At 39.3% G+C, this 23537-nt stretch overlaps 1 protein-coding gene and 1 long non-coding RNA gene across 14 annotated transcripts in view; one reads left to right on the forward strand and one right to left on the reverse strand.

Moving 5' to 3' along the window:
• The window catches only part of LOC129143652 (uncharacterized), a 663501-nt gene extending 654575 nt beyond the window's left edge, over positions 1-8926 (forward strand). For 2 of the 3 annotated variants that reach the window (XR_010155383.1, XR_010155384.1), the window contains exons 7-9: positions 288-366; positions 1628-1739; positions 6548-8926. This is a non-coding gene — a long non-coding RNA (uncharacterized LOC129143652). The remainder of the gene's footprint in view (positions 1-287; positions 367-1627; positions 1740-6547) is intronic. The other variant, XR_010155385.1, reaches the window with a different exon arrangement.
• Positions 1-23537, reverse strand: part of TNIK (TRAF2 and NCK interacting kinase) — a 398989-nt gene that overhangs the window by 46993 nt on the left and 328459 nt on the right. For 7 of the 11 annotated variants that reach the window (XM_063806396.1, XM_516876.8, XM_001164755.7 and 4 more), the window contains 5 exons: positions 21171-21335; positions 18374-18613; positions 16051-16157; positions 3165-3328; positions 515-612 (listed from right to left, as the gene is read on the reverse strand). In XM_063806396.1, coding sequence (XP_063662466.1) covers positions 515-612; positions 3165-3328; positions 16051-16157; positions 18374-18613; positions 21171-21335 — 774 coding nt within the window. The remainder of the gene's footprint in view (positions 1-514; positions 613-3164; positions 3329-16050; positions 16158-18373; positions 18614-21170; positions 21336-23537) is intronic. The other 4 variants (XM_016940186.4, XM_016940185.4, XM_016940184.4 and 1 more) reach the window with 1 other exon arrangement.

The raw sequence follows: 23537 nt of genomic DNA on the forward strand, positions 1-23537 counted from the left end.
TCTATCATGTTACAGCAGTGAAGCTGGATGCTAAGTTGTTACGACGCCTGTTGGACCCTGCTTAAAAAGTTTGGTCCAGGAAATATAGTCCTGGAGGCATGAAAAATAGCAGAAAAACTGTAATATTAATTCATGTGGAAAATAATATGGGGAAAGAGTAGAAGAGATTAGAGAAGTTCATAGAAATTACCCAAGTCTCTTTAACTGCTACTTTCAACATCTTTTTGCCAAAGTTGCTGAGTAGAAATTATGGAATGATAGGAGTTGTTTCTCTTCCTGTTTTATAGTTAAAGGACTGCTAATGATCAGCAAATAGCCAAAGGCAGAGGAGTCAATCCAAGATCTCTTCGGTTCTTTCCTAATCAGGTATGACTTTCTTCGGGATGTTTCTAGCATCCGTTCTTACTAATCTCAACAATTTTTGTTTGCATCATGAGTGTATCCCCAACTACTTAATCCTGTGGGTTCTCTGGTAAATTAAGAGTTCAAAACTCTTGGAGAGAAAAGCACTCACAGCTGGTCGACTGGGCCGGGTAATGTCCCTGGATTCTTCTGGTTTCACCTTGGCAGGCTCATGGGGGAGCACGGGTGATCCTTCTGACTTACTGTTGGCTAGAGGAAAAAAACAGAGGACCAAGAAAGAGATGGCCATCAAAAAGTGCTGGCTCAAGTTCTGAATGAATTATCTGTGATGTGTTATCACGTTGAGATTACTCAGTGGACACGTCATTCACTTGGGCAAATCCTCAAGAAACATCCATGAAAAATATAATGTTCAGGCAAACACATTTAGGCTTGTGACCTGGAAATCACTAGTAACAATTAAAAAAAAAAAAGAAATGTAGCAAGTACTATCACCACTAGAGCACTTCTTATGTGTCAGGCATAGTGCTAAATGCTTTCCATGTCAATTATCTCATTTAATCCTCACTCCAACCCAATGATACGGCACTATTCTCCTATTTTACAGAACACAGATTTACAAAGATGACACAACTGTCCAGAGGTCACACTGAAATTATAGACAGAGCTGGAGTTCTGATTTCTGAAAGTCCTATTCTCAGTCACTATGCTAAATGAGCCTCTAAGGTTCTATGCTTGTTTTCTTCTTTTATCATTTGTCCAGTCAGGATAGGTTATTTTGTTGAAATTTTGTGAGGGAAAAAAATTTATTTTATTTGGTGGAATGGTTTTTAATTGGAGATGGGAGTGGTCTCAGCCCTTTAAAAATTAAAGAATGAGGTGAGGGCAAGAAGGGGGTTGTTATAGGAGAAGGGCCCTAGGCTGGAGGTACAGAGCAAGGTCAAGGGGACCCTGACAGCTGCAGAGTGAATAGCATCTTTGCGGTCTATGAGCTTACAGATAGAGAAGATGCAATTTAGGGTAGGAGAGGTGGTTTTTATTTTTTAAAAAGTAGTCTTTCTTGGACAGGGACATACCAGGGATACAACAGCCCTTTTAATCCAGAAGAACAAGGGGCTGAAGGAAATAAAAAGTAAGCCTGAACCAGATCAGAGAATTAAAATGGTATGCGTTTAAGTTTGGTTTATTTAAATATTTGCTCTAAGAATATGAAGTTGCCTATAAATAGAAAAAAGGTAACAGAATGGCTGTTTTCTTTCTTTAGGTGTTTTAGAGATGGGGCTCTGTCACCTAGGCTGGAGCGCAGTGGGGCCATCATAGCTCACTGCAGCCTTGAACTCCTGAGCTTAAGCAATTCTTCTACCTCGGCCTTCCAGGTACCTAGGACTACAGGCGTAAGCCACTACATCTGGTAGTTTTCTAAATTAAGGAAATTTATATTTCGATCAAGGCAACAAAGACATACAGTAGATACTTCTGAGATGTGCCACTAATCAGAAGAATGCATATAGAGGCAGCTGTTGGCTAGTCCATAGCCCAATCCAGAGATGTGAACATCAATCACATGTTAGATATCAAGCTTTTTAAAATGGAAATAGAGTGATTTATTTAAAACCCTGAAAGGGTATTAGGAGATAAACTAAGGGTATTAGGAGGTGGTATGTAATAAAGAGTCTAAGAAAGAAAAAAGAACTGAAGGTTCTCATGAGGCTTTCATCAGACAGAGAAACTTATAAGTATGTTAATATTTGTCAAATTGCAATTAAAGTACTGGTCTTCATCACTTAGAAGCAAAATTATCTTCTGAAGAAGTTGATTCAGAAGGAGTGAATTTTAACTAGCTAGAAACAATGTATTATTATGTATCATCACCTGGAAATAATAATGTTTTTCATAGGCCTCCCCATTACTGGAAACTAAACAATGATGAATAATTTGAATTAAATATTTAGAGAGGCTAATTTTTACCTAATAGGAATAACCAGAGGAGTCAACAATTTTTTTTTTTTTTGATGGAGTTTCATTCTTGTTGCCAAGGCTAGAGTGCAATGGCGTGATCTTGGCTCACCGCAACCTCCGCCTCCTGGGTTCAAGCGATTCTCCTGCCTCAGCCTCCTGAGTAGCTGGGATTACAGGCATGCACCACCACGCCAGGCTAATTTTTTGTATTTTTAGTAGAGATGGGGTTTCTCCATGTTAGTCAGGCTGGTCTTGGAACTCCCGACCTTAGGTGATCTGCCTGCCTTGGCCTCCCTAAGTGCTGGGATTACAGGCGTGAGCCACCACGCTCGGCCTAAATATGCTTTTTAAGTCAAAGATTTTATTCCTTCCTTCAAGTGTATTCTACATTAGTCTTTATTGAATTTCATTTTGAGAAATACATGGTATTCTGAACTGTGTATATGAACTATGTTCAGAATACTAAACAGGACAATTGGTGCAATGCGTTCAGGACATTTGTGGGTACATGAAACTCTGAAAACCGACAATCAAACAGAAACAGAAATTCAGGTGACTGGTAAGTGACTGTATTTTCAAATAAGACTGATATTTGGTGATCTCCCTGGAAAACACTGGTATCTGAGATTAGAAAGGATTTTGTCCATACTGATGGCATACACACAATTAGGGACAGTGGCCCACTCCCGAGGAGACTGGGGTTGAGAGCAGTTGACAGGCTCTTCAGGATCACACAGTGGTGGCCATGCCTGGACTAGAGTCAGGAAGTAACTAACCTTTTTCCCTGTCCACAGCTTTCCTCCCAGGCAGTATTGCCAGGTAAAGGTAAGAGAAAGTTTTACCTCGAACTCTGGTGCGTTCACTGGATCCTGCTTGTGATCCAGGCTGGGAGCCTCCTTGGGAGCTGGGCTGGGAGCTAGGGGTGCTGGAGCTGGAGGAACTGCCACTGCTGGTCCTCTGCAAGGGGCTCTCCAAGATGGGCTCAGTTCTCCGGAGATCAGGGTTGCTGTGTGAGTGACAGAGCACACTGGTTACCCTCTCCAGACCTTGCCCGTTTTGCAGATCACATATCTGATAAGGTTTAATACCCAAAATATGTAAGGAACTCAAAACAGCTCAATAGCAAGAAAACGAATAGCCCAATTAAAAATGGGGAAAGGACCTGAATAGACATTTCTTAAAAGGAGACATGCAAATAGCCAATAGGAATATGAAAAAAATGCTCAGCATCACTAATCATCAGGGAAATGCAAATTAAAACCACAATGAGCCAGGCACAGTGGCTGTCACCTATAACCTCAGCACTTTGGAAGGCTGAGGTGGGAGGATCACTTGAAGCCAGGAGTTCAAGACCAGCCTGGGCAACATAGTGAGATCCCATCTCTACAAAAAATTAGCTGGGCATAGTGGCATGTGCCTGTCCTCCCACTTACATGAGAGGCTGAGGTGGGAGGGTCACTTGACCCCAGGAGGTCAAGGCTTCAGTGAGCCATGATCACGCCACTGCACTCCAGCCTGGGCAACAGAGTGAGACCATGTCTCAAAAAATAAAAACACAAATTTAAAAACCCCACCAAACCACAATGAGATATGACCTCATACCTATTAGAATGGCTGTTTTCAAAAGACAAAAGATAATGAGTGTTGGTGAGGATGCAGAGAAGAGGGAACCCTTGTACCCTGTTGGTGAGAATGTAAAATAGTACAGCCAGTACGGAAAACAGTATGAAGGTTCCGCAAAAGACTAAAAATAGAATTATCATAGGATCCAGAGATTCCACTTCTGGGTATATATCCAAAGGAAATGAAATAAGTACATTGAAGAGGTAGCTGTACTCCCATGCTCAGTGCAGCACTATTCACAGTAGCCACAATATGGAATCAACCTAAGTGTCCACTAAAGAATGAATGGATAAAGAAAATGTGATATATCTCTCTCTCAAAAAGACAAATACTACATGATCTCACTTATATGTGGACTCTACAAATACCGAACTCATAGAAACAGAGAGTAGAATGATAGTTGCCAGGGGATCTAGGAAGGAGAGAGAATGGGAAGATGTTAGTCAAAGGTTACAGTTTCACTTGGACAGCATGAGTAACTTTTGGAAATCTACTGTACACCATGGTGACTACAGATCATAATGAGGTATACTTGAAAATTGCGAAGATAGTAGATCTTAAATGTCATCAGAAGAAAATGATAACTATGTGAGGTGATGGATATATTGATTAACTTGCTTTTAGTAATCATTTCACAGTGTATACATATATCAAAACATCATGTTATACACTGTAAATAGATATACTTTTTATTTGTCAATCATACCTCAGTAAAGCTAGGGGGGACAAGATCTTGCCATTGGTAGACACAAGCATAGTCCCGTCCCCAGTGCAAGGAAGTAAAAAGAGCACTTATAAGACCTTGAGAGGAAGGGGTCAACAGAAGATGACAGTCATGCCTTCTTCTGTAGAGTTCCTGACCAGCTACTGGATGTGTACAGGATGAACTCTTGTTCATCACATTGAAAATACTAGCTCTGGATGGTGAATCTTCAAAGAAAGCTTTCTTACAAACATTTTTTTCTGTGCTCATTGTAAAAAGTCTTGAAAAATATTAAAAGGGAAAAAATAAGGAAGCAACACACATAATCTCTGCACCAGGAGATACTCAACTATATTTTACTATTGTACATGATCTCACTTATGCGTGGAATCTACAAACATCAAACTCACAGAAACAAAGAATAGAATGAGAGTTGCTGGGTTTTTTTCTTTTGTATCTATAGAAGCATACTGCATATTCAGTTTTTTTTTTCCTTTTTATATATGGAAGCATAGTGTATATTCAGTTTTGCATCTTGCTTTTTTCCCTTAACTGCATTGTGAGCATATTCTTATGCTGTGTAATAGCTTCATTAATTGTCTATTATATAGATGAGTTACCTTGACCATTTCTCTGCTGTTAAATATTAAGGTGCTTCCAATACATTGCTGTGACACATAACAGTGAAACAATAATCTCCCTGTACACAAATAGCCAATCACATTTCTATTTCCTGAGATTAGAATTCTTGGGTGAAAAGGCCTAAGTTTGGGGTGTGTGCATGTGTGTGTGCATATGTATGAGTGTATAAAGGTATGACAGATTTTCACTGAAGTAAATGTGATGGTCCATTTCACTCTATACAAGGTTTTATACTAAATTGTATCTCATTATTTAGGTACAGTTTTAAAAAGTGACTACTGAGGTAGAAGAATTTTTATTCATATTTGTTTGCCATTTGTAATTTCTCTTCTGTGAATTGCTTAATTAAATCCTTTGTTCATGTAGCTTGTGGAGTCTTTGTATTTTTTTTATTATCTTCTTGCAGGAAGTCTTTATATGCTTAGGCTATTACCGACGGGTAGACGGTTTTTGGATAATTATTATAAAATGCTAATTCGGCCGGGCACGGTGGCTCACGCCTGTAATCCCATCACTTTGGGAGGCCAAGGCAGGCAGATCACGAGGTCAGGAGATTGAGACCATCCTGGCTAACACAGTGAAACCCCATCTCTACTAAAAATACAAAAAAATTAGCTGGGCGTGGTGGCAGGTGCCTGTATTCCCAGCTAGTTGAGAGGCTGAGGCAGGAGAATGGCGTGAATCCAGGAGGCAGAGCTTGCAGTGAGCAGAGATCGCACTACTGCACTCTAGCCTGGGAGACAGAGCGAGACTCTGTCTCAAAAAAAAAAAAAAAAAAGCAAATGCAAGACCAAATTTGTTGGTAGGCTACTACTCCCATTAAAAAAAAAAAAATATATATATATATATATATATTACTGTATTTGTCTTCATATATTTATTCCCACCAAAAAAGCAGTATTCATTCACTCAGTTATTCTATACCAGGCACTGGGTCAAGCATTTGAGATATGATAATGAACAGGACACAGCCTGTGCCCTCTGTGAGCTTAGCTGGATATACACAGCCCATTTCAACATGCTTTGCCTGCATTGAGCACAGAGCCATATGGAAGCATGAGGCAGGACCACCTAGGCCAATTTTGGCCATCAGGGGAGCTGTACCCAAACAGGAGACATCTAAGCAGTGGTGGTGGGAGGCAGCTGCTGAGGATTTTATGATTTTGTTAAAAAAAAAAAAAAGCAGCATTCTCAAGGTTTCTATAAAGCTCTTTCTTTGAAATTTATAACTCATAGGCTTTTTTTTTTTTCTGTTAGATTTACACAATGCTGGGCATGGATAATTTAGGGAGACCTGAAACTCACTCAGAGCTCAAATCTATCGCCTTCCAGATGCTGAGAAGAGAAACATCTGATGTCAGCTTCCTCTCTGTTCCTAACAAACATCTTCAGTTCCCCAAACAGACTTTGTTAACAGTTATCATACAGCTATGATTTTAATGCCATGAGATATTATATTAAAATGTAATTTTATGCTTTAACTTTGCTCTGCCCAGTTTAAGAGTACCAAGTATGTATCAGGCACTCTGTACTGTGTTGGATGTTAGATGTTTCTCCCATAAATTTGGATATGACCCCTTCCTTTGAGATACTTTTAGTTTAGTCTACCAGTAACCCAGTCACAATGGCAACTTTATAAGCAGCAATTAAACCAACTAATTTCTTTCTGAAAACTCAAGAATCTTGCTTTGTGGTAATGTATCTGTCAAAAACATTTGATTGAGTAGAAATAGACCATGACTGTGGAAAAATGCAGTGAAAAACATATGTAAAAATAAATATGTTCTCATGATTCATTAATATGATCATATAAATGTAGACCCTAATCATATTATCTTTGAAACTTTTGTGGTAAAAGGGTTGCTAAGTCAACTTAACAGTAAAATCAGTTGCAGAGTGATCATTGGTAAACTTAAGAAAAACTTCCAATAATGGCATTCCTTTGTGAAGTAACTATTTTTATGACAATTGTTTATATCAAATTGACTAATATAGATTTGGATCCATACTGGAAATACCCTTCATTTAGAAAATGTCTAAAATGATAAATGTGTAATAGCTCTGAAATAATCTACATTTCAAATTTTTCATTTTTTAAAATAAACAATCTCTTTTAATTCCCAAATAGCGAATTCTTCCACACTGCCCTGTTTTATTAAACAATAGTGGTCAAAAATTATTATGCATAATTAAATAATTCCAAAAATATTTGCTCTAAAAAATGTACTGCTCACCAACTGTATTACAGATTTAAGAATGATGAGCATGTTAAGGTTTCTTGCAGTTGCTCTCATTTTGTGGAATGGTAATGTAGTATTCTTTGTATTACAAAAAAATAAAAAATCTCTTGAGAGGAGGGTAGCTGGTGATAAATGCTCTGAGTTTTCTTCCCTGGTGGTTGTGGTGTGGTAGCAGGATAGAGCTACTTGTTCTAATGTAGCACTCCTTTGATTATTTAGCCAAAACCTTTGTGTTAAGCACCAACTTTGTGAAACTTACTGGACCAGGATTAGGGATGGAGGAGAAGCACAAGCCACGGGGCATACAGTCAAGTTACAACATAATCATGGAGATGAGACTTATGCAGAGGGGACAATAGGGAGCATGGCAAAACTGTATGTTGTGTATGAAAGAGACTAAGTATTGTTGGAGTTTGGGGAACAATTAGTGCAGACTGGTATGGTTGATGGCAGTGTTATGAAGGAGCAAGAACTTGACTGGGTGTTGTAGCAGGAAGGCTGGGGAACAGTCAGAGCAGACATAGGGCTGGGTTGTTTTTCCTGATGCATGTGGGTGCAGAGAGGACACTGGCCAAATCAAGTACCAAATCTGTATTAGGAAACACTGGGAGAGTGGAGTGATCAGAAGAAAAGGGTGAGTTGTATAACCATGGCCTTTAAAGCCTAGAGGAGAATGTGTACCTCCCACGGTACACATGAACGACTGACCAGGAGAGAGGCAGGCTGACTAGTTAGGAGGCTGCTGCCAAGTCAGATGATGAGGCCTGGGCAGTGACGTCCTGTGTAAAAAGGAGCATGGGCATTAGCAGAAGCAGCTGGGATGAGCCTACATCCTGACTGGGCTCAGAGTCTCATCCTGTGTGAAGCTAATTGGATCCCATGGGCATTAAATCCCTGACCAGGGCCTCATTAGTACAAGTTCTCCTCACCAGAGCTAACCAGTGTGGGTGCTGATCTTAATAGGTTGCTGTTTTTGCTGCTGGAGACTGAAAGAAGTATTTAGTCTCTATATTACCACACATAGAAATAGGGAAAACTTTACAATGCCTTTTCTACCTTTTCTTTTGGTAAAACATGAGTAGTTTGAGAAAATGTCATGCTGTTCACATTTTTCTCTCCTTCATTATGTATTAAATGATCTGGCCTTGGGGCTGTGGGGTCTGAGATGAATGCTCTTAAGAGGATCAATTTCAGAAGAATCCCATGAAATAATAGCTATCCCTTGTTCACATCTTAACTGAGCCTATTCAGATCCGAATGTGTAAAAACCTGAAAACATCCAAATGGATTTCTTTAAATGCTAACTTTTAGTTCAGACATTTGCCATCCTGCAGATAATGCTGCTAGGTCTATAAAACTCACAGTAAAGTGAAAATGTGGCAATTATTCCATTCATTTGAATCATAAAAAGTCAAAACAGAAAATTGGGATTACAAAGTAATTTTGTGGCCCAAATATTTGGGCCAAGTCTTTAATTAACTGGCTGACTGCCAAATTTCACTTTACTTTGTTCTTTGATGACACAGCCAATGAGAAGAAATGAGTCATAAGAAAATAGGTTTGGAATGGGACAGAGAATTATTTTTTGAAATTAATCATTTAGTCATTGGGTTTGACTGGGTATTTCTGACTTAATTTGAATCTTTTCTTATTCAGAATGTAATTGTTTGATCAAATTTTAATTTGCTTTAAAAAGAATACATACATCAATGTTAAGTATGAAAGTGCCTGATTTTTAAAAACAGTATTTTAAAATGGTCCAACCAAATTTTGATTTGAACTTAACTGATTACCTTCACAGCATGAGGCATTTAGGAGTTTACATAGCAGGTGAGAATTGCCTATTGATATTGCAGTCTGAGCAATTCCCAGCTACATATGCATGAGAAGGAAGGACAAGGAACAGTTGCATGGGGTCAGGGTGACTGTGCTATCTCCCAGACTTTAGCCATCTAGGAAGGGAACTATAAAAAGCATGTGATGACACTAGTTCTAGCTCCAGAAGGGAAGTGTTTGCAATATAAATGGGTCTCATGAGACAACAACTTTGAAAAGGTAGTAAATATCGAAACATAAGGGTAAATAAAAATAGGATCAAGAGGAGCTGTTAACAGACTCACTAAAGCACATGGTGAGAAAGGTGATGACAAAATGGTGCTGTGTCAGTCAAGAAATCAAGGGCCCTTTTGCCTTGGGAAAAAATGAGGCAGCAAAGCAAGCTGCACCCATGCTAAACAAATTAGCACAGAATGGTGCTTAAGAATGTAGACTTTGGTGCAAGGTTATCAGAGCTCAAATCTTGGCTCTACCACTTACTACTTTTGTCACCTTGGACACATGTTAATTTCAGTTTCTCCTTCTGTAAAATGGTGGTGATTATAGTCAACACCTCACAGAGTTGTTACACTGCTTAAATTAGTAAATACATATATATGAGACATATGTGTATGTGTGCTCCAGAGATGTTCATTAAATACAGAAATAAATAATAAATTGCCCTGAATCAGGCAAAAGGCAGGGAACTGCAGGCGTTGCCCAATAACACTTTTTTGACCAACTGATGCCTGCATAGCTGTACCTGCTCAATAATGTATATAGTTAAAAATATGTTCTCTGGCCGGGCGCGGTGGCTCATGTCTCTAATCCCAGCACTTTGGGAGGTCAAAGGCCAGTGGATCACGATGTCAGGAGATCGAGATCATCCTGGCTAACATGGTGAAACCCCGTCTCTACTAAAAATACAAAAAATTAGCTGGGCTTGGTGGTGGGCCCCTGTAGTCCCAGCTACTTGGGAGGCTGATGCAGGAGAATCGCCTGAACCTGGGAGGTGGAGGTTGTAGTGAGCCACGATCGCACCACTGCACTCCAGCCTGGGTGACAGAGCAAGACGCCGTCTCAAAAAAAAAATTAGGATAAGAGGAAGTCAAATTGTCCCTGTTTGCAGATGACATGATTGTATATCTAGAAAGCCCCATCATCTCAGCCCCAAATCTCCTTAAGCTGATAAGCAACTTCAGCAAAGTCTCAGGATACAAAATCAATGTGCAAAAATCACAAGCATTCTTATACACCAATAACAGACAGAGAGACAAATCATGAGTGAACTCCCATTCACAATTGCTTCAAAGAGAATAAAATACCTAGGAATCCAACTTACAAGGGACGTGAAGGACCTCTTCAAGGAGAACTACAAACCACTGCTCAAGGAAATAAAAGAGGATACAAACAAATGGAAGAGCATTTCATGCTCATGGATAGGAAGAATCAATATCGTGAAAATGGCCATACTGCCCAAGGTAATTTATAGATTCAATGCCATCCCCATCAAGCTACCAATGACTTTCTTCACAGAATTGGAAAAAACTACTTTAAAGTTCATATGGAACCAAAAAAGAGCTCACATTGCCAAGTCAATCCTAAGCCAAAAGAACAAAGCTGGAGGCATCACACTACCTGACTTCAAACTATACTACAAGGCTACAGTAACCAAAACAGCATGGTACTGGTACCAAAACAGAGATATAGACCAATGGAACAGAACAGAGCCCTCAGAAATAATGCCACATATCTACAACTATCTGATCTTTGATAAACCTGACAAAAACAAGCAATGGGGAAAGGATTCCCTATTTAATAAATGGTGCTGGGAAAACTGGCTAGCCATATGTAGAAAGCTGAAACTGGATCCCTTCCTTACACCTTATACAAAAATTAATTCAAGATGGATTAAAGACTTACATGTTAGACCTAAAATCATAAAAACCCTAGAAGAAAACCTAGGCAATACCATTCAGGACATAGGCATGGACAAGGACTTCACGTCTAAAACACCAAAAGCAATGGCAACAAAAGCCAAAATTGACAAATGGGATCTAATTAAACTAAAGAGCTTCTGCACAGCCAAAGAAACTACCATCAGAGTGAACAGCCAACCAGAGTGAACAGAATGGGAGAAAATTTTTGCAATCTACTCATCTGACAAAGGGCTAATATCCAGAATCTACAAAGAACTCAAACAAATTTACAAGAAAAAAACAACCCCATCAACAAGTGGGCAAAGGATATGAACAGATACTTCTCAAAAGAAGATATTTATGCAGCCAAAAGACACATGAAAAAATGCATCATCATCACTGGCCATCAGAGAAATGCAAATCAAAACCACAACGAGATACCATCTCACACCAGTGAATGGCGATCATTAAAAAGTCAGGAAACAACAGGTCCTGGAGAGGATGTGGAGAAATAGGAACACTTTTACACTGTTGGTGGGACTGTAAACTAGTTCAACCATTGTGGAAGACAGTGTGGCGATTCCTCAGGGATCTAGAACTAGAAATACCATTTGACCCAGCCATCCCATTACTGGGTATATACCCAAAGGATTATAAATCATGCTGCTATAAAGACACATGCACACGTATGTTTATTGCGGCACTATTCACAATAACAAAGACTTGGAACCAACCCAAATGTCCAACCATGATAGACTGGATTAAGAAAATGTGGCACATATACACCATGGAATACTATGCAGCCATAAAAAATGATGAGTTCATTTCCTTTGTAGGGACATGGATGAAGCTGGAAACCATCATTCTCAGCAAACTATCACAAGGACAAAAAAACCAAACACTGCATGTTCTCACTCATAGGTGGGAATTGAACAATGACAACACATGGACACAGTAAGGGGAACATCACATACCGGGGCCTGTTGTGGGGTTGGGGGGAGGGAGGAGGGATAGCATTAGGAGATATAGCTAATGTAAATGATGAGTTAGTGGGTGCAGCACACCAACATGGCACATGTATACATATGTAACAAACCTGCACGTTGTGCACATGTACCCTAAAACTTAAAGTATATTAAAAAAAAGTGTTCTCCATAGGGCTCTTTTGGATTTGGTATGGTGCATACAGACAGTGGAAGAGTGACATAATAGAGAGTTATTTGGGGGAGAAGGAAGGATATTCAAAATAGTAAAAGCTTTACTTTTGTCCTCAAGTTACAGGTATACCGTTGCATACTGATCATTTTAATTCAAGAGTCTTCTCTTCAGGGTACTAAATAGTTTACTGATTTAAACATATGTGTCCCAAATGATCAAAAAACATCAAACATTCTGCAGTTAGTATAAAACATCTTGCACTTAGTAACTGGAGTTCATTACTACTAAGTGCAGGAAGCAAAAACTGACCGTTTTTGCTTAACCGTTAGGCTCTGCCTTGTTTTTCTTTTTTCTTTTTCTTTTTTTTTTTTTTTGAGATGGAGTCTTGCTCTGTTGCCCAGGCTGGAGTGCAGGGGTGTGATCTCGGCTCACTGCAAGCTCCGCTTCCTGGGTTCACACCATTCTCCTGCCTCAGCCTCCCAAGTAGCTGGGACTACAGGCGCCTGCCACCATGCCCGACTAATTTGTATTTTTAGTAGAGACAGGGTTTCACCGTGTTAGCCAGGATGGTCTCTATCTTCTGACCTCGTGATCCACCTGTCTCGGCCTCCGAAAGTGCTGGGATTACAGGTGTGAGCCACCGCGCCTGGCCTCTTTTTTTAAAAAATTGATTTAGCACAACAGTGGTTTATTTCTCCTCACATCATAATATACAGAGGTAGAACTGGTCTCCTTGATGGTTCTCTAAGTGGTGACTTGGGGGTCCAGGTTCCTTCTGGGTTGAGACACTGTTATCTTAAAATTGTGGTCCCTAAGTTTGCCACAGAAGAAGAGAGAGGTCTGCCTCTTTTAGTTAATTCAAAGCAAAATAAGAAAGTGAGGCAAGAAATATAATTTTGCCCCTACTAGTACCTGTAGTCCCAAAGAGCAGCAGGTATATTATGACCCCTGCGCCCTGGAGTCAGGCAGTTTTGGTTTGAGTCACTGGGTCCCAGGACCACATGCAGCTTCAGTATATATTTGCTGAACTTAGCAAATGAATTAAAAACTGATAGTAACAAAACATCCTGAATCTGTCCCTTATTAGCTGTGTACTTTTTACTGCATCCATTTTAACTTTGCTAATTTTCTAGTCACCCTTGGGAATCACTTCAAAGAAAAGACTAGGAGGAAAAACAGAATATTGACCAAGTACAGGAAAGCTTGGAAGCACTGTAAAGGACAGGTTATTTAAAAGCAACACCTTTTAAAGTGGCTTTATGGATGGATGGTTGTCTGACAAATGGCACAAGAACTATACGGACTTCATTAGGACCAACAGAGAGTAGGAGAGGTCTGTGTCACCGTAATGGCCCCTGGCAAATCCCATCTCCCAGTGTCCATGCCCCTGTGTATTTCCTTCCCATACTGACTCAGGGCTTAGCCAAGTGACTTGTGATGGCTAATGGGTTATCAGCAAAGATGATGCAAGCAAAGGCTTCAAAAGTACTAGTGCATTGGAGCTTTCTCTCTTGAAATGCTCTTCTGAGATCACCAAAGGGTAAAGAAGCCCAGAATGGAAGACCACGTGGAGCAAGAGGTACAGCAGAACCATCTGCTCAGTGCAACTGCACGAGTGAGCCCAGGCGAGAGCAGCTGAACTCCTTAGCCAACCCACAGCATCATGAGAAATATTAAACTGTTATTCTTTCAGGTCACTAAACTTATGGTGATTATATTGTGCAGCAAAGGTGAACTAAAGCTATGGCTCTCACCGTAAATAAAACAAATCTTGAAGCTTTTAAAAATGCAATCCAATCTAGAACCGCAAATCTGATTTACACCTTAAATGCTGGTCACATGGAGATACATGATAGCAGAAAAAGGGGTGTTCTGTAGGACTGTCCTACATGCAGAGAAGAGGCTTCTTCACCCCCCACCCCCAATCTCTGTCTTTCATTATAGGAAGGAACTATGACCTCTTAACTCACTTCCTCCCTTCCTCTCTAAATAGAAAAATGTTAGCTGTCTCTCACAAAGTCAGCATTCTTTGGATAAAGTATAATATCCAAGTGGTTCCAAGAGAAAAGGCTCATTATTTTGTAAACCACTGACCATCAAATACCAATTATCTTAGGCCTTAATGTCACTAAAATAGCACTTCAGAGGGAATGAAAATGGCTTTTTATTTGACTATATAATGGTAATTCTCTTTTTGGTTGACAGAAGGAAAAATACTTAAAGTTGAAATAATACTTGATCTAAAGAAACTAAAATTCTAAGCAACCAATCCAATGAACAGAGCCCCCGGGGGCAGGGTTCAAAGGAAGCAGGAGCACTGATAATTGGGGATTTATCACTGCTTGAAGAGGGGCACTGATAAAGTTCAGGCTGGCCATCCAGCACTAACGTTCCTTTGGCTGCCTGGTCACAGTGGCTCTAGTCTTCCTCAGTGCTGCTTAGCTGCTTAGCAATACCAGCTCAGTGTGAATCGGACAAGTCACTGGAAAAAAAAAATGGCTCATTCAGAGCCTCTTGCAATTGGTAATTCCACACAGAATGGGCTAGCATCTTTGCCCTAAAGGAATTCATGTTCTTAGTATAGTTTCATGTTATTGCTGGGCTGACCCCTTCCCTAAGGCTTTTCATGTGAAGAGGAAAATTAAAGCTTTATGATTTAAAGCATTCCATATTTTAAGGATATGTGCATGTAATCATAAGCTTCATTTCCAGTCATTCTCTCTTACTAGCAAAGGAGGGTCCTTTTATTATGAACACAATGAAGAAGAAAACAGCCTGCCCAATCACATCCTTTTTATAGCCTTAGCAGAGGCCATTTGCTATTTCAGTTGATCCTAAAAAGTGATGTATTCATCATGAAAAATCTGAGGGAAGCTTGATGAACTATAACAACAAACAGCATCTGTTACCACAAAAAATCTGCTCAGACACTGTAAAGATACTGTTTACTTTCCAGCTTCTTGAGACCTCTACACCAACCAGTGGAAGTGGATGCAACTTTCTGACTGTAGGAATGTACATTATTGATAGGAAATTCTGGAAGGAGAACACAGAGCAAGAGTGGAAGCATAACTGTATTTCAGTGACCTTTGTAATGCCAAAGAGACAACTTCCTCATAAGAGCTAGTTCTTCTATAACTGCCAAGCTAGAGAAGCTCTGAAGATGGTCACTATTTCCGTGGTAATTGCTTTGTAATGTCTCAATGGTTCCCAGGGCATGTTTCTTGACCTGATGCTAAAAATCACCTCGAAATGGGCCATAACAGGTCATTTTGTTCTGCTGACTCTAAATTGATCTCTGAAGTAATGCTTTAGGGCATCGCAACCAGATCCATATTTGCAAATTTTACTCTCAGATTTTAAAAACTGTCCGCTAAGGTACATCTGATTGGTTTCTGGGTTGCCCCATTAATTAATTTATTCATGAGCCCCCCACTGAATACTGATTTCTCTGAAAAGCTACTGAAGAAATAAAAGGCATGTGTTCTGGACCATCAACGTTTATAGTGCACATCGAAAGTCAACCTGCCTCTGAAGAGAAAAAAGAACACAGGCATTTCTAGGAAAGCAATAATGACAATGGTGGGTAGGAGTTTCTTCTTTTACCATAACCACCTTCCTTTCTTACCTTGCTCTGATGGGTTGAGATCCTAGTCTGGGTCCCAGAGCACTACCATTCCCAGGAGAATTCTTTCTGGCTAATGCTGGGGATATAGAAGTTGTTCTTTGAGGCACCTGGAAGAAACCAGAATTCAGAAATATTTTCCATAAAGTAGCATCCATAGCCTGTTGTCAGAAAATCCTCCTTTCCAATGATTTGCCAGAAGCCACAGAAACTATCCGAAACAGTAAAGAACTATCTTTCATTCATTCCTCAAAGAAATATTAAACTCCCTAAACAAAATCAAACAAAGGTCTACTGGCAAAAAACAATGAGCAAATTTGGGAACCATTAAAGAGGGTCATCCTCAATCTTAAAAACAAATTTAAAGATAGGTAAAGCTAATAATTTTGATACACTGAGCTAAAAATAATTGACCTCTCTTGGTTGGGCAAAAGTGGTAAATACCAGGAATTTCTTTAGGGTATCATTAACTCATTGGAAGTTGCATCAGCTGAGAGCCACCCAGATGAAGCAAGTTCCACTTTTAGCTTACATCACAATAAACAGATAAGGAAATCATGAAATCTGGTGAGAAACTAGAATATCAGGATAGAGCTTAAGACATAAGTCATATGTTCATGAGCTCAGAGAACCTACCACAGTAGATCTTGAATGTTTCTACTTTCTAATTGATTTGCAATTACCTACTAAAACCAAAAACCAAAAGCACTGTGTCTTGGTCAATTAGTGAACATAATAGAACATAATACAAAGCAGAATTAATACTGAAAATACTGGAAGGATCTTCAAAAAGGCTGTGTAAGTACCAATAGGACTTGAGGAAAATGTATTATTATCTTATCTGGCAGAAACCTAAGGTAGAATTGAAGTATGTCCCAATTTATAAAACAGACATTTTAAAATGAAATTAAATATTTTAAGTGTACCAAAGGAGTCCATTATTTAAAAGAATCATATTATGAATCCTAGTATAGAAAATTACTTTCAGTGTAAAGTGTCATCCTTTGTTTTGAAAATTTAATTTTTATTATTCATTTTAACATAAAGATGAGTCAGTAAAGTAAAGCAGAATGACCAAATCAATGCTACTACCTGTTCAAATTAATTATTACTATTACTATTTTTTCTTTTCCTTACCATAAATGTACATAGTTGTAGAGACAAAAGAGCCTAACGAATTCTTAAAACCTAAGTTTTTGAATTCATCTAAAATTTTCTCCCAGGTTCATGCATTGTATGCCTGCGTATTTTTAGAGAGTGGACCAATAAATTCAGTTTTCAGCTTTTTCCATCTATTGTGTCTGCTCCTTTGCCCACTTTATTTTTCATATTGACTTTTGCTCCCTATGTACCCTTTTTTTTTCTGATGGCATTTCTGCTTCCACAAAGAATCTCAAAAAATTATCAGCTGTTTTTATTTTCAAAATAATGGGACTCGTTATAATATCCTTTTAAGAGGAAGATGAGGAAATGTATTTGTAATTGAGTAAAAGCTTCTTTTTCTTCTGGAATTAACAGTGGCATTTTCTGCAAATTGTGGAACATTCCATTTGTCACAGCGTCTATGCTAAGCTCAGGAAAAGGGGGATTCCTGAGCCAGGAAGAATCTGATGCAAAAAATGTCTCTAGTATTTTGAAATACTTCCAGGTTGTTTGTAGCTAGATGCACACAGCCACATTCTAGAACATTTCTTGGAATGAGTAATGACTTGGTATAGGAAAACAAAAGAACCCAAACTCAGGGCTGTTCTGTCCAGTGGAATGGCTGGTCATTTTACCCCAAGGTTTTTCCTCAGTAGTTAATTAAAGATGGAAATAAATTATGACTTGGCCTAGAAAGAGCTTTCCTTAAAATGGGGCCAACTAAAATATCCTAAGAACAATACTATCTTCTGAACCCCTGAAATCTGGCTTCACTTTTGTGTTGTTAAAAATAGGAATACATGGATTTTCTACTTTTTATCTGGAAGTTTTCAATTGTCTTGATGTAGATTCAGTCATCAATGAAATATCCATTACTTTATTTGTTAATATGGATAGCAAAATAACAGTTTGGAATACTTGGTGTTGAGAGTTCTAACTTCGGACGTAGGATCTGTGCTTCAATCTACCTGACTTCAGTTTTCTTGCGGGGGAAATAAAGGTCAGACATGGTAAATGGCAATCCAAGTCTTAGCCAGGGAATGAAGAGGGACCAAAACAAACATGAGAAGGGGAAGTGCTTTGGCATGATCACATTCTCCACTACTACGAAAGGTCTGGAATAGTGGTAATAAAAATCATCAGTGATGCTGGTGATTAAAAAAAACACCCCAGTAAATATTACCTTTGGTGGAATGTCTTCTTCCTGTCGTAACCAAGAGCTTCGGTCAAACTTTTCAATGCGAGTGGGGAGAGGAGGATTTTCAGAGGTGGGATCTGAGTTCTGGCGTGGCATCTCCACGCGGTGGGAGGTCACGTTCAGAGCCTCCTGAAACCCAGAGAGGCCCTTTGTGGGCTGCTCGTGCACTGACTGGGAGGCGGTCAAGGCAGGTCCCTGGGATTTTACAGCTACCAGATGTGGGATCTAAGCATCAAAACAACATGAAAACAGCACTATTAGAAGAAAAAACAGATCAGCCAGTACCTCAGTGAGCTGAAGGAAAAAAAAAAAAAAGTTCAAGGGCACAAAAATTGGACTATAGAGAGTCTATCACAACTATATATAGCATGTTTTTTAACAGCTCTTCAAAATTTTCTATTGGAACGATATGTAGGGCTGGCACAAAGTTAAATGATTTACTTGGGAATGCTAAGTCAGTGGAATGTGTGAAATAATAACAATAACTACTGTATATTTAGTGAATATCTATTGACCAGCAATGCAATGTATTTTATAAGCACTTCTCTGCTAATATTATGAAATTCCTCCTTTAAAACCCCTAACTTTTACGTTAGAGGGTGTTGCTCTGTAAAACAAAAACTGCTCTAAATATCTTACTTGTTATGAACTCACTGAGTCCATCCTGAGGTGGATACAGTCATTTCCCTCATTTTACACCGGAGCAATGTAAGGTGTATAGAGGTTTAGCAATACCCTAGATTGCACAGATAACACCTGCTGGAGCATGGACTGCACCAGGCATTCTACACCCATAGCTCATAAACCTAACCTCTATGATATTCTACTTTCTCCTGTGCTGGCTCTTACCATCTATGCTGTCGTATTATCTCTTGACACCAGGATGTAACTTTTTGAGTTAAGTATCTCAACTAGGCCAACTGGGCATGTGGTGATATTGTTCACGCAGGGAAGACAGGCAGTCTTTCAGCGAAGTTGTGGCTCTTAAAGACAAATCATTAAAATCCAGAGTGCAGGGCACCACTTTGCCATAGCACTGCTCACACCTCATAGTTAGTGCTTATCTAAGCGTGTCTCCTATTACTTCATGAAGGTGAGCTCCCTAGAGACAGGCGCTATGTCTGTCATGCTCATCGTCATATCCCCTAGGCTAGCTCTGTGCCTGGCATGGGGAAGGTGTCCCATAAATCCTGGTTGGGAAAAAAACCTAGAGTGCCTTCTAAATTACACTGTTAATTCAACAAACATTAGTTTAATATCTGTTTTGTGCAGGGACCTGTCAAATCCTCTTTGGTTTTAAATTTAAGTGCTGGAATGTTATTAGTGACAGTTCAGAGGAAATCTTCAAAGCCCAGTTTAGCTGAACGTTAAGCTTCAACCAGGATAGAACCTACTGGATTTATATTAATGTTAAATATCATTAAATAAATAATAATATTAAAACAAAGCCCATTTAAAAAATATCTAGTATAAAACACAAACCCACTTTAAAAGAGCCAAAAAATAAAAAAATAAAAAAAACCACACCACACAACCCCCAAACTGAAGCACCTGAAGAATGCTTAAGTGAATTAACTGTCACAAAATATCTACATTTTCACTCTGGTTGTTCTCATCAAGTACATTTTCCCTCTCTTCTCCCCTTTTAAAGGCCAAAGTACCTTCCAAGGTCAACGTTAGGGGTTTTAAAAGAGGCTATTTGTACATTAAAATAGAAATTCGTGTAAAAAAATGTATCTTTTTGAGGGTTAGGCATGAAAGAATTATATACAAATTAAAAACAGCCAAGAGGAAGATATGCCAAGCTGCCTGGTGCTGAAAAATCTTGGACTTTATTTACTAAAGGCAAACTGAAAACACAAAGAATACTTGATTTTATCACTACTCTTTTAAACTCCAGTTCAAACAGCATTATATATTTCAAAGGTGACCTTAAAATATTTCGTGGAAGTCTTAACACAGGTGGATGCCTGGAAGAAATTTAAGACATTTGGCAGAAGAAACTACATTATTTTTCATGGAATTCCTTAATCTATTTCACTTCATATTTCATTTTTGGCATATATAACTTAAAAGTCCTGCAGAACTTCCAGAAACCCCCTCCTTTCCTAAAAGTGGAGTAATCTTTTTTCTTTACCCTATAGCTTTTAATAGTTGTTCTCAAACTCTAAAGTACATTAGAATCACTTAGAGGGCTTGTTAAATCACAGACTGCCAGGCCTCCCCCACCCCCAGAGTTGCTGATCAGTTGGTCTGAAGTGGGCCCAATAATCTGCATTTCTATCAAGTTCCTGGGTGATGGTTGATGCTGCTGGTCCAGTGATTACACTTTGAGAACCACTGGCTTAGAAGACGTAATTTTACTTAACCAAGTCTATTTAATTTTTTCAGTTTCAGGCTCATGCCAAAGTCCCAAGAAAACAAAAAATATATAATGCACACACATACACACACCTCAAAGTTTCTATGAATTCTAGTTTTGGCAATTGCAACTAAAAGAATGCTTGTTCTCACCTTGCAGGAACTCCTATGGGTCCCCAGAGAGGCCAATTTAAATAGAAGTGAGTTTGTGGTTGACTCAAGTTTAAGGGTGATGCTTTTTTCTTTCTCACCTGTTCTTCTACTCTTCAAAATCAGTGGGGCCACCTATTTTACTATAAATTCTATATTAAGGGTCATCATTTGATCCTGTGCCTGAATCCATGTTACAATTCCCTAGGCTTTTAATAGGTTTTCTTGTGCAACTTATTGGAATGCCTGATGGAATGGAGGCAGACTGTACCTGGGGATCGACTGGTCTGAGCATGGGGGGTGTTCGAGCAGGCTGAACTCCACTAATGCTGAAGGACTCCGACCTTGGGGGCAGGTTGGGGTCAGATATCCTGTTGGCAACCTTGTGAGGCATGGCAGGGGAACTTTGCCGGTTGAGCCTTGACCGTTCTTCTACCTACAACCCAAAAAAAAAAAAGACAGCCTCAATGTATAGAAGTAGATCACCTTCTAGCAAGGATTTTCTGTAGTCACCTGCACAGCCATTTGAATCCTCTGATCAACTGATTTTAAGAAGACAAAACTCTATTCCTGTGCTGCGTCAAGAGTTTGCAAAGAGCAAACACTAGCAACAGCAACAACAAAATAGAACACCCAAGCCATCACTCTTCCATTACCCATTATCTAGTGTTATTCGGTTAGCAGGGAATTCGTGACCTGCTAAGAGTTTATCTTGTATAGATTGTGATATTATCTTACTGATTGGTCGCAATGCCATGGGGTCAGTGAGGAAGACAGCTTGCACTCTAGACAATCAAAGGGAATGGTAGCATGCATTTAGATGGCTTGGGGAACATAGAAAATTGCTTTGGGTTGACTCATGGAACATGAGAGGAAGAACAAGAGGATGAAGCTGAGTGCATGCACCCTGCATTTCTTCATGTGTCCTACTGATAGACAAGTGGGTGTTCCAGGCTGCCTGCTTAATGAGCGTGGCCTGTTTCAAACAGGCTTCCTGTATCACTTTCTTTTACTCTCTTTAGGGGTCTTTCTTTCCAGTTGTCTTTCCTGCTTCCTCAAATACACTGCCCCGTCTCATTCTTTCATGTCCAGCTTGGACTCCACTGTCTTGCTCTCCCCTTTCTTCCTCCCTGTTTCTACACATGTGATGTTCATTCTTGCTTCTCCTCCTTTCTCTTCCCCTCTAACCCTGTCTTCTCTCAGGCTGTTTCATTTCCTTGTCATTCCCTTTCTTCCAGGGTCTCTTTCAGCCCAAAGCAGATAACAGATCCCAAGGGCTTCACGGGAAATGCTGAGCCAGTGAATGCCGTTTCTAAACAGGTCATCATTACCTTTAGTACATATTTACAGCAGAAAGACTGCCTTGGAGGGCAATTTTAAAGAGAAACTTAGATAAACAAGGTGCGCACTCTAAGATATGGCTTTAGATCTTAGACAACTTCAAGAAGCCTATGACTTTTCTTCCAGATCTACTGTGTCCTGTCCTTTATTTCTTCAGGACCAACTTGACTGTTGTGCTTCCCAAAGCCACCAGGACAATGCAACCATTCTCCCCACACTGATGGCCTTTACAGTGAGCCCTTAATTCTCTTCTGCTGACTCATTGAGCATTTTAAGAACCCACGTGCAGGTGTTCAATATTCATGTCTGTTTGCATATTTTTTATGTAGCAGCTAAAAGTCTTTATTCATTTTACTGCCTGATTTGAAATAAAAACTTGAAAGAGCTATTTTCCCCCATCCTCCCTATCCCATTTTGAATCTTTCTAGAGGCAGACTCAATCAAATATACAAAGTAAGTCTGTTTTTAAACTCATACTAACCTCACATATTTTAACACAATAAGATAAGCTACAGAATGAAAAACAGCCCTCCTGCCTCTACCGAGGAGTAATTTGAACATCTCTTCCCCCACCATGGCTGTGCAGGGTGCATACAATTGGCTTTGGTTTTGAAATCCCGTGTCCCAGAAGCTTATCACACACCAAATAAGATTTGCTGCAAAAAGCCAGGAATATAAACCAGAACATGTGTACTTTGTGTGTGCATGTGTGCGAAGTATTACATCAGCAATAATTATTTGGCTATTGCATTGAGCAAAAGAACAAAGCCAGCTTTGAGATAAGACCACAAAGAAGAAAAAGTCCCACAAAGACAGCAATAGATAAACTGAGATCAAGGCATGCAATATATCACTTTTCCAAATGCCAGACTCTTTGAAAGAAGGTTAATATTTCTAGACCACTGGAATTGGTCAAATATTATCCATTTTCTTATTTTCAGGGTAGATCATTAATAGGTAAGTCATACATAAGCATCCTTCAGTGTCTGAATTCCCACTATCCAAACCACTTGTCACCCAAAATTCAGGAACCAAATATATGCAGAGTGAGGAATACTTGTAATTATTATTTTTGGCTCTAAAATACACTGATAGCTTTAAATGTACATTAAGGGAAAGCACATTAAAAACAATAGTAGAAAAGTTTGCCCCCAAAGACTCTATCTTGAGCAAAGAAACCATTTTTGAGATAAAGAAAGAATTCTTTTGGGAAGTGTCAGCAACAAGGCCCCAGTCTAAGCATCCCTGCTGCTAATAGGATCACAGGCCACAGGGGGCCCTAAAGCTATCATTAGAA

This window comes from Pan troglodytes, chromosome 2 (assembly GCF_028858775.2).
Source record: "Pan troglodytes isolate AG18354 chromosome 2, NHGRI_mPanTro3-v2.0_pri, whole genome shotgun sequence".
NCBI lineage: Eukaryota > Metazoa > Chordata > Mammalia > Primates > Hominidae > Pan > Pan troglodytes.